This window comes from Mustela nigripes, chromosome 4 (genome assembly GCF_022355385.1).
Source record: "Mustela nigripes isolate SB6536 chromosome 4, MUSNIG.SB6536, whole genome shotgun sequence".
In the NCBI taxonomy this organism is placed as follows: domain Eukaryota; kingdom Metazoa; phylum Chordata; class Mammalia; order Carnivora; family Mustelidae; genus Mustela; species Mustela nigripes.
In genome coordinates this window covers 164709191-164719891 of record NC_081560.1, presented here as the reverse complement: position 1 = coordinate 164719891, position 10701 = coordinate 164709191, and the positions used below count along the sequence as shown (strand labels likewise).

At 36.1% G+C, this 10701-nt stretch overlaps 1 protein-coding gene across 3 annotated transcripts in view; it reads right to left on the bottom strand.

Annotated features, from left to right (window-relative positions):
* Nucleotides 1-10701, bottom strand: part of SLF2 (SMC5-SMC6 complex localization factor 2) — a 48042-nt gene that overhangs the window by 12787 nt on the left and 24554 nt on the right. For all 3 annotated transcript variants that reach the window (XM_059398366.1, XM_059398368.1, XM_059398369.1), the window contains 5 exons: nt 10040-10115; nt 9106-9247; nt 3377-3479; nt 2578-2754; nt 613-710 (listed from right to left, as the gene is read on the bottom strand). In XM_059398366.1, coding sequence (XP_059254349.1) covers nt 613-710; nt 2578-2754; nt 3377-3479; nt 9106-9247; nt 10040-10115 — 596 coding nt within the window. The remainder of the gene's footprint in view (nt 1-612; nt 711-2577; nt 2755-3376; nt 3480-9105; nt 9248-10039; nt 10116-10701) is intronic.

Sequence of the window (10701 nt, the reverse complement as noted above, 5' to 3'; positions counted from 1 at the left end):
AAAAAAAAAAAAAAAAAAAAAAAAAAAGAATCTTTATCTTTGGCCCTGCTGATTTACTGAAGGAAAATTTTATTGCTCACATTTATGTTTACTAAAGGAAAAAAAAAAAGAAAAAAGCTAATTCATCCATTTTCATGATAATGTGCCACCTGTATTAAATTATAAGATAAGCTAAAATTAAAAATCAAGAGTATCGGGACACCTGGGTGGCTCAGTTGGTTAAGCGGCTGCCTTCGGCTCAGGTCATGATCCCAGCATCCTGGGATCAAGTCCCACATCAGGCTCCTTGCTCAGCAGGGAGCCTGCTTCTCTCTCTGCCTCTTCCTGCCACTCTGTCTGCATGTGCTCGCTCGCTCTCTCTCTGACAAATAAATAAATAAAATCTTAAAAAAAAAATAAAAATAAAAAATAAAAAATAAATAAAAAGTATCACAAAACGATCTATGTTAAGGATTAGAATCAGGCTGTCAATGCCTTTTCCCACACCTGACTAAGAAATAAAAGACTGATCTAACAATCAAGGAATGATGAAAGGAAATAAAGGACCCAAAAGTATTTCAATAATGTAAACACAAAAATTTTTCTTAATGTTTAATTCTCAATTTTCAATACCTTCCACGTGATGTCCAGTTAGGGACCAGCTGTACCAACCACAGAAGATTGTGCGGATGATTAGACAGCTCATTTATGGCCAGACAGAGTTCAGGCACCTGAAAAAGAATGAGCAAGATTTTCAAACAGTTAAGTGGAACGAAGTCATTCACATCCCTTCTTGTCCTATGGGAGCATTATGACAAAAAGAACACTCATTTTTAGAAACTGCATGAAGTCTAGAACCTGCTAAAAAACATACATAGTACACAGACTCAGTTTTATCTTCAACTTCAGAACACACTGAACAGATATATATTTATCAGAATTTCACCTGGCTTTCATGTTTTGTTCTACGTCATACCTATGTCTATATCTAAACAGTCCTCCCCAGAAGAAAACAAATCTAAATCTAAATAGATCTATCTAATTTAAAATTTATTTATTTGTGAGAGAGAGACAGTGCGTGCTAGTGGAGGGAGAGGCAGATGCAGAGGGAATTCTCAAGCAGACTCCCTGCTGAGTGTGGAGCCGACTGCAGACTCCATCCTAGGACTCTGAGACCATGAACTGAGCTGAAATCAAAAGTCAGATGCTTAACTGACTGAGCCACGCAGGTGCCCCTAAATAGAGCAAAATACAAATACCAGTTTCTTTTTCTTTTTTTTTTTTTTTTAAAGATTTTATTTATTTATTTGACAGAGAGAAATCACAAGTAGATGGAGAGGCAGGCAGAGAGAGAGAGAGGGAAGCAGGCTCTCTGCTGAGCAGAGAGCCCGATGCGGGACTCGATCCCAGGACTCTGAGATCATGACCTGAGCCGAAGGCAGCGGCTTAACCCACTGAGCCACCCAGGCGCCCACAAATACCAGTTTCTAAAGGTGTATAATGAGAGCTGCAGAAGATCATACATGCTCCTGACCTGGGATTTCTTGCATTTTAGGGATCCTCAACTATTTCAGTATTTAAAGTCTAACAAAATTACTTCAAAATAATCTCTGAGTAAGGGAAGAAAGTATGGGATGAGGGTAACAGACGAGACAAAGTTGATTATGTCTTGTTAATTGCTAAACCTGAATGGTAAGTAATTATGGGTTCATCATACTTGTCTAATTTTGCACATTTGAAATTTTCCATCAAAATGGTTAAAAAATATAATTCCTAAAAATCTAACAATTATACGTTTACCCTTAATATCGCTATAGGGGTTCAACTCAAATCTTTGTTGTGTGTGTGATTTTGCTTCATCATTTCATGTAGGTCTCTCCTCAAAGGTAACTTAAGAAGGGCATTCCCTGGTTGCCTTATCTGAAACAGCAGAAGATTACTTACTACCTTGCTATTCTCTATACCCAGGCCCCACTTTATTTTAATTTGTAGCACTTTTTACAACTTGGCATGGTATTATAATATATATTTACCTTATTATTTAATTCTCTAACTACATAAAACTTCCATAAAGGCAATGTATTTATCTTTTTCCAGGGCTGTATCTCTAGCACTTACATTAACGCTTGGTCCCCACTAAATGCCCAATAAACACATTTTTTTTTCCAGTTTTAAAGAAGATTCAGTTATCATAAATTTAATACAGTTCCAACAAAAGTAAGTCCCTTCTCCGTTTATTTTTCATCTGCCAGAGATATTTTTTTTAAATTAAAAAAAAATTTTTAAGATTCCATCCATTTATTTGCGAGAGAGAGAGAGAGAGACAGACAGACAGACATTAAGAGGGAAGGAGGTCAGAGGGAGATGTAGACTCCCTATGGAGCCGAGAGCCCAACTCGGGACTCAATCCTGGGACTCCAGGATCATGATCTGAGCCAAGGCAAGTCATTCAACCAACTGAGCCACCCAGGTGCCCTCTGCCAGAGATCTTAACTGAGCTTAGAAACTATTAATTCCATATGTACTATGAAAGTCAAATTGTGACGGTATACAAAAAACCAACACTAACACCAATATAACAGCTTTAAGTATGGTTACCTTTGTGTTCCAATCTCTAATGTTTTTCATCAGATTTATCAGGAGGCTTTGAAAGTCCACTAGAGGAATCTGTTTCAGCTGTTTCTCCAAACTCATTTTAAACAACATTAATATCAGCAACATTATTTCACGATCCTGGTAACCTTCTGGATGTATAGATGTACACAAGCCTAGAAACTGTGACAGAAGTACAGCGACAAAACAACTTAAGGAGATATATTTTATTTGGAGAGTTTAAATTATAAAAGCTTTCTGATAAAGAATATAAAAGAAAACTTATAGAAAACAAAACATCAGATGTTTAGAAAAAAGAAGGCAAGAAATACTTGTGTTAATAGTTAAACCAGGTGACACAATAAGTATTTTCTTCTCCAATTTTCATTTTTGAGATTTTTTTTTAACGGTTCAGTATCATTGACTTGATTCAGCCACTAAAAAGTTTTAACACTGTTACTAATTCTTAATCACTAAGTTACAAGTAATAACTTTTTTCTCTTCATACATTCAAATTCTAAAAAAAAGTACTGGTTCTAAAAAATAATTGGTTTCTAAAATCTTCTTGGGAAAGGTATCCTAGAACTATATTAACCTATAAAGTCCCTTTCACTCCTAATATTAAAACAAACAAACAAAAAAAAACCCAGCAAAAACAACATTTAATACAAATAATACTGCTAACAAATTTCAAAGATTAGAAATCACCTGGTAAAACACTAGTGATTTTGTTTTAAAACCACTAACCACAAAACTAAATGGTTCCAGTTCTGTGATAAAGACATAAAGAAGAGATTTTCCCTACCTTAACCACATTTAAAATGTTGGTTTCAGGAAGAGTTGAAAAAATTGGCTTACAAGATGAATCTTCACTTCCTTCCCCACCCAATGTCACCTGTGTTTCAGAACTATTGAAAGAGAATAAAGCAATGTGAAATTAGGCACAAAATAATTATTTTAAGAAACACTGAACAAAAAGGTTTTGTTGAGGCATAATTTACATATAATAAAAGGAATATACCCATTTTAAGTTTTGATAAATATATATGTAGTAGTGCAACTGCCAACAGAATAAAGAAGTAGCAGAACATTTTCATTACCTACAGAAGTCCCTTCATGCTAGATTGAAGTCACTTTGCTATCTCCTACTCCAGGTAAACACTAATCTGAATTTCTATCTCTATGCATTAGTTTTCCCTTGAACAGCTACTTTTTATCAAGGCACTATCCTCATTGTTCTTGGTGTTAGAGAACTATGTAGAAGGTGGCTCTGGCTATAAAAGAACTCATAATAAAGGTCTCATGAATAGACAGGAATACAAAACAATTCTTTTTAAAAATTTAAAATTAACATATAATATATTATTAGCCCCAGGGGTACAGGTCTGTGAATCGCCAGGTTTACACTTCCTAGTACTCACCATAGCCCATACCTTCCCCAATGTCCATAACCCAACCACCCTCTCCCTACCCCCACCTCGGAAACCCTCAGTTTGTTTTGTGAGATTAAGAATCTCTTATGGTTTGTCTCCCTCCCAATCCCATCTTGTTTCATTTATTCCTTTCCTACCCCCCAAACCCCCATGTTGCCTCTTAACTTCCTCATATTAGGGAGATCATATCATAATTGTCTTTCTCTGATTGACTTATTTCGCTAAGCATAATACCCTCTAGTTCCATCCACGCCCGTCATCGCAAATGGCAAGATTTCATTCCTTTTGATGGCTACATGGTATTCCATTGTATATATATACACCACATCTTTATCCATTCATCTGTTGATGGACATCTAGGTTCTTTCCATAGTTTGGCTATTGTGGACATTGCTGCTATAAACATTCAGGTGCACTTGCCCCTTCAGATCACTACATTTGTATCTTTAGGGTAAATACCCAGTAGTGCGATTACTGGGTCGTAGGGTAGTTCTATTCAAAGAAACAATTCTAAGCACCACAGTTCTGGTTGTGGCAATCAGTGAGGTTCATGGAGGAGGAGACACATCAATTTGGCCTTCAAGAGACATTTTCTTGGTTAATTTTTTGAATTAATAATACCTTCATATGGTTAAAGAACTAAAAAACTTCAAAAGGTATCAAGGCACAGTATACTGTGAAGAACTGTCTTCAGTCTAAGGCCTTTTGTCACCCATTTCCCCTCCCCATAATCACTACTAGTTTTAGTCCTTCCTTCCACAGGCATTTTATGTATATACAAATAATTATGTATTTATTTGCCCCCCCCCTTTAATTTAAATGGCAGCACACTATATACTGTTGTGTACCTCTCTTTATTTCACTTAATATGTCTTCTATTTCCGTAAGTATGTATGAAAAGCTTTCTTAGTTTTTAAAGTCTCTGCTTGGTAGTCCTGTGTGTCTTCTTAGCTGTAAACCTCAGGCAAACTACTTAACCTTTCTGTGCCTGACTCGCCTGTAAAATGGGACCAAGAATACTATCTAATAGTTGTAGTGACCATTAAATGAAGTGCTATATGATAAGCACTTAGAACTATGCCTGGTACATAGTAAGCAATACGTAACCATTAGTAGTTGTGATGATGATGATCATCGTACCATGATTTATTAATCTGTTCCATACAGACAAGACTATCTTGCTCTTTTTAAAAAAGATTTATTTGAGAGCGAGCAAGAGTGACCACAAGTGGGGGTGGGGATGGTGGTAGCAGAGAGAAAAGCAGGCTTCCTGCTGAGCAGGGAGCCCCATGCATGACCCCATCCCAGACCACAGGATTATGAGCTGAAGGCAGAAGCTTAACTGACTGAGCCCCCCAGGCTCCCTGGGGGAGCTTCAGTGAGAGACAGAGGTAACATTCTGGTGAGCAGCCACTGAGAGTGGAGGTGAGGGATGAATACGAGGAAGAGCCAATGCAATGATGACTCCTACGGAGGAACCGCAAGCAGATCAATTTGGTTAAAACAAAAGGGACAAAAAAATAGAAAATAAGCCAAATTGTAAAGTCTTAAATACATGGTGTAAAGGCCTGAGAACATAGGAGAAAGAAGTTCAAGGCTATGTTTCATAAAAGGAATCCTACAAGTGAAAACAATAAATATCTTGGAGGTAGAAAGCCCCTGGAGAAATGGAGATCTTTTTGCCGGGGTTGGCATGAAAAGAGGATCTGAATTAGAGTAACACCGGTAATAAAAAAGGAAAAATAGCTGGGACATAAGCAGAGGAACTAGAACACAGGGATGTGAGAACTGATGGAATGCAGGAGAGAAAGAGGTTAGTTGTGACTCAGATTTTAAGTCTGTACATCTAACAGAGAAATGGTCAAGAAAAGAACTGTTCTCCTGTCCTTCAGCATCTTACTCTCCCTACCTGAATATTTAAGAGCTTTCAAACATTTCACACACCCCAACAAAAATGGTTAAGTTGCACGTGAGTCTTAAGTGAATAGAGTTGTGGTGATATCTCAGCAGGATTCAGTCTTGTACTCATGTTGCTTAAACAAGCATTTCATCATGGTTCACTCATCCCTTCACCAGCTCCTCCTTGCTTTCCTGTGCTTATCAGTGCTTACCACTATGCAGCAACGGTGACGTCAGCCACCACCCCACTGTAGTCAACAAACCTAACTGAGGCCAACTCTTCAACTGGTAAGTAACCAATTAAAAAAAACTATTTTGCTAAATATCGTTTGTATGTATTATGTCTTAATGCATTCATTATAATCTTTATTTCACTATGTCCATTACAGTATTTGCTTGCAACACTGAAGAAACACTCAAATCTATTGCATACAACATACATTACCACCTGTTACTGATTTCATTAAAGCTTAAATAATAAAATAATTGGAATTTTAACTTCTCAATATAGGTGGTTTCAATATCTTAGTAATGTTTGGGGGAAATGGTTGTTTTTTTTGGATTGGCTGAGAAAGCATTCTTTTCCCTAGGGATAGAACATAGTCTTTATCTGAAAATTAGCTAGTCAACATATTTTTAGATACAGATTACATCTGAGCAAGAAGGGATCCTGTATGGATGGAAAGAGAACTAGAGAGGTAAGTTTGGCAATAACAAGAATTTACCTTTTTCTCAGAAGTGAAGATGAGTATATTTTCATATTTAAGAACCATTTTTATTTCTGTGATCAGTTTATTCCTGTGTCCATTTTTCTAATAGGTTACTGATCTTTTTATTAATTTGAAATGAAAATTTTATCTGTAACTAGAATTGTTTCATTCATACATACATGCATGAATATGAAAAATTCATATAAATATAGATCTCCCTCCCACTCCCTTTTGAGGTTTTTCTTTTGACTGTGTATAGTGATTACTGTCATGGCAAATTATTTTGGCCAAATAAGTTAATTTTCTTCTTAAGGGTTTTGAGTGTTAGGCTCATAGAAAAAATCATTTCCCCTTTTTTAAGATTATAAAAACCTGCTGGTTTCTTCTATTATTTTTACGGTTTCATTGTATACATTTAAATCTTTGCTCTATCAGTTTGAGGTATGGATGCAAAATTTGTTTTCAGATAGCTACCCAGTTTTCCAAATAATGGATAATATGAGATACTTAATATCCTACTCTTTCATTTATGGAAATAGCATCTTTAACATTCATGAAGCATTTATATGTATTTGGTTCTATTTTGGACTTTTTTTTTTCTACTGACAGAGCCTTGCACTTTGCATTTGTCTTATACTATTATCTGCTAAGGCCAGTCCTACCTCCTAACTCTTCTTTCTCAAAGCTTTTCTGGTTGTTATTTTTTTCCATATGACTTTAGAATCACTTATATAGTATCAACTCCCCCCTTTCCTATAAAATATCCCATTGGCATTTCTTTTTTTTTTTTTTTTTTTAAAGATTTTATTTATTTATTTGACAGACAGAGATCACAAGTAGGCAGAGAGGCAGGCAGAGAGAGAGGAGGAAGAAGGCTCCCTGCCAAGCAGAGAGCCTGATGTGGGACTCGATCCCAGGACCTGAGATCATGACCTGAGCCGAAGGCAGCGGCTTAACCCACTGAGCCACCCAGGCGCCCCCCATTGGCATTTCTTATTCAAATATCATTAAGTTTATGGTTTAACGTCAGGAGCTCTAATCTATTTATATTATAAAGTTGAATCTTCCTGAGAGCATGGTACGCTCTTTCATTTATTTAGGTCTTCTATTTTGTCTCTTAGTAATGTTTATACACACACAAATACACACACTCTCTCTCTTTCTGTCTCTTCTATGTAAGTTTATTCCTAGGTATTTCATGTATTTTTCTTGCTGTTGTAAATGAAGTCTTTTCTTCCAGTTTATCTTTTTTTTTTTAAGATTTTATTTTTTTAATTTTTAAATGTAATCTCTATCCCTAAGGTAGGGCTCAAACTCATGACCCTGAGATCAAGAATAATATGCTCTACCAACAGAGCCAGGCAGGTACCCCTTCGATTTAACTTTTAGACTAGCTATACTTCATATATCTGAAGGTTATTAATTTCTCTTTTTAAACTTTGTACCCCAGCATCCATACCAACTTCTCTATTATTTTTTTTAAAGATATATATATATATATTTATTTATTTATCTATTTGACAAACAGAGATCACGAGTAGGCAGAGGCAGGCAGAGAAAGGGGAGGAAGCAGACTCCTTGCTGAGCAGAAAGCTTGATGCGGTGCTTGATCCCAAGACCCTGAGATCATGACCTGAGCCGAAGGCAGAGGCTTTAACCCACTGAGTCACCCAGGCACTCTGCTCTCTGTTTTTTAAAGATAGATTTATTTTACAGCAAGAGAAAGAGAGACAGCAAGGGAGCAGATCAGTGGGAGGAGGAGGAGGAGAGAGAGACTCTTAAGCAGACTCCTCACTGAGTGCAGAGCCTGATATGGAGCTTGATTCCAGAACCCTGAGATCACGGCCTGAGCCAAAACCCAAAGTTGGTGACCCTACTGACTAAGCCACCCAGGCGCCCCCCTCCTCCTTTAAAACAGGCTCCGTGTCTAATGTGAGGCTTGAATTCACAACCCTGACATCAAGTCACATGTTCTACTGACTGAGACAGCTAGGTGCCCTATACCAATTTCTCTTGTTTCTTTTATTTGTTACAGCACTTCAGCTGACTCTTAGGCTTCTTTGCATACATTAACATACTTCTGCAAATAATGAAACTTCCACCAACTCATATCCAGTTTTTATATCTATTTTTCTCTCTTATCTAACTGCTTTGGCCAGCATTGCCAACAGAATAATGCCAAATAATGCCAACAAATAATGTCAAATAAGCAAATGTCAGATAATGACAAATAATAACAGAATAATGTCAAATAATGTTTTATTTTTAAAAAATTAAAAATTTTAAATATTTCTATTTCATCCCTGTTAAACTTGATGACTTTCAGATTAAGACATATGTTAGGAATGTATCTAATTCAAGATCCATTTCAACTTTGAGAGATTTTAAAAACCAAGAGTGGGTACTGAAGTTATCAAATGAATATTACTGTTATCACATTAAAATTATTTAAAATAATGTTTTTGGGATTTAATTATGAAAATAAAACTTACACTAGACTGTCTTCATTAAAGTCTGGCTGAAGATTCTCCAGAGGAAACAAAGATCTGAAATCAATTCCCATATTGAAAAACACAGCTGCTATATCAGATAATGATGGGATCCAGGGCCAAACTGGTGAATCGCTGAAGGTATCTAGTTAACAGAAGAAATGATTTTATCCCAAATCCCAGGTTCACAAACACACAATTGCAAGTGACAGTCTGCATGTGAAACATGGATTATTACGATGATTTTACAGAAATGATATGTTGACAATATAGTTATTTAGAATGATCATATAGGAATTAGAGATTTTCAAGTAAATATGAAGGCAACGACATTTATGAAAGTATCTGAGAGTGATGATGAATAAAAGCATGTAACTCATGAGGTAATACACTTTGAAAAGACTGACAATAACAATGGTAAAATACCAAACTACTCCTAACACAGAAGATTTTACCATCTTTAGTGCCCATACAATCCCAATCCTCAAAACAAGTGAAAGATGAAAATCACAATGCTCGTTTCATTTTAAGGGATCTCAAAAGTAATAAAACAATTGTTACATTTTTGTAGTAGATACTTTCAATCTCCTCAGTGCACAATCAGTACAATACTTGCACATCAATAAGCCAGTTAAAATTAATTGGCTAAATAAGTAACAAACTTGTAACTATTTCCATTTACCCAGGACAGTAACCCATGAGTTGGTAAATATCAGGTTAGGGCTATCACTTGCAAGATCTTATACCCTTTTCTCAATGCGACTAGAAAACTGCAGATACTGAATGGAGTTTCTTATCATTATTAAAGATTTTAGATCACAAAAAAAATAACTTTTTGTTCTGTATTTCTGAATATCGTAAATGTTTAGCAATACAAGAGACTGTACATAGCAACTTGTAATTCACACTGCTAATCAGAGTAAATCTATATACTCACCATTTCTAATTGTTATTTCCATCAATGTACTTAAAATCTGCACAGACACAATACAGTCTGTATGAACCGACATCATCTGCCAAAGTAGACAAGAATATTAAAAAAGAAGAAAAAAAAAAGAAAGAAAATGAGCATTTACTACTTGCCAGGCATATATAAAGGTGTTTTATGGATTTTCTTGAATATGTATTTTTTATGCATTCCATTTTATTTTATTTAAAAAAAAATTTTTTTAAAGATTTTATTTATTTATCAGAGAGAGAGAGGGAGAGAGAGTGAGCACAGGCAGACAGAATGGCAGGCACAGGCAGAGGGAGAAGCAGGCACCCCGCTGAGCAAGGAGCCCAATGTGGGACTCGATCCCAGGACGCTGGGATCATGACCCGAGCCGAAGGCAGCGGCTTAACCAACTGAGCCACCCAGGCGTCCCTATATGCATTCCATTTTAATATTTACAATAACCTTATGAAGTGGCCATACACTACACATTAGCAGACAGGCTCAGAGAGATTAAGATACCCAACATAATACATGAGGAGTTAGAACTTAAAATTCAGGTCTGATTCTAAAATCAGGGCCCTTTCCATTCTAATTCTGTTTAATTCCATTCCATTCTGTTTTTACAACTTTCATTTATATTAGACAAATATAACAACTGAAAA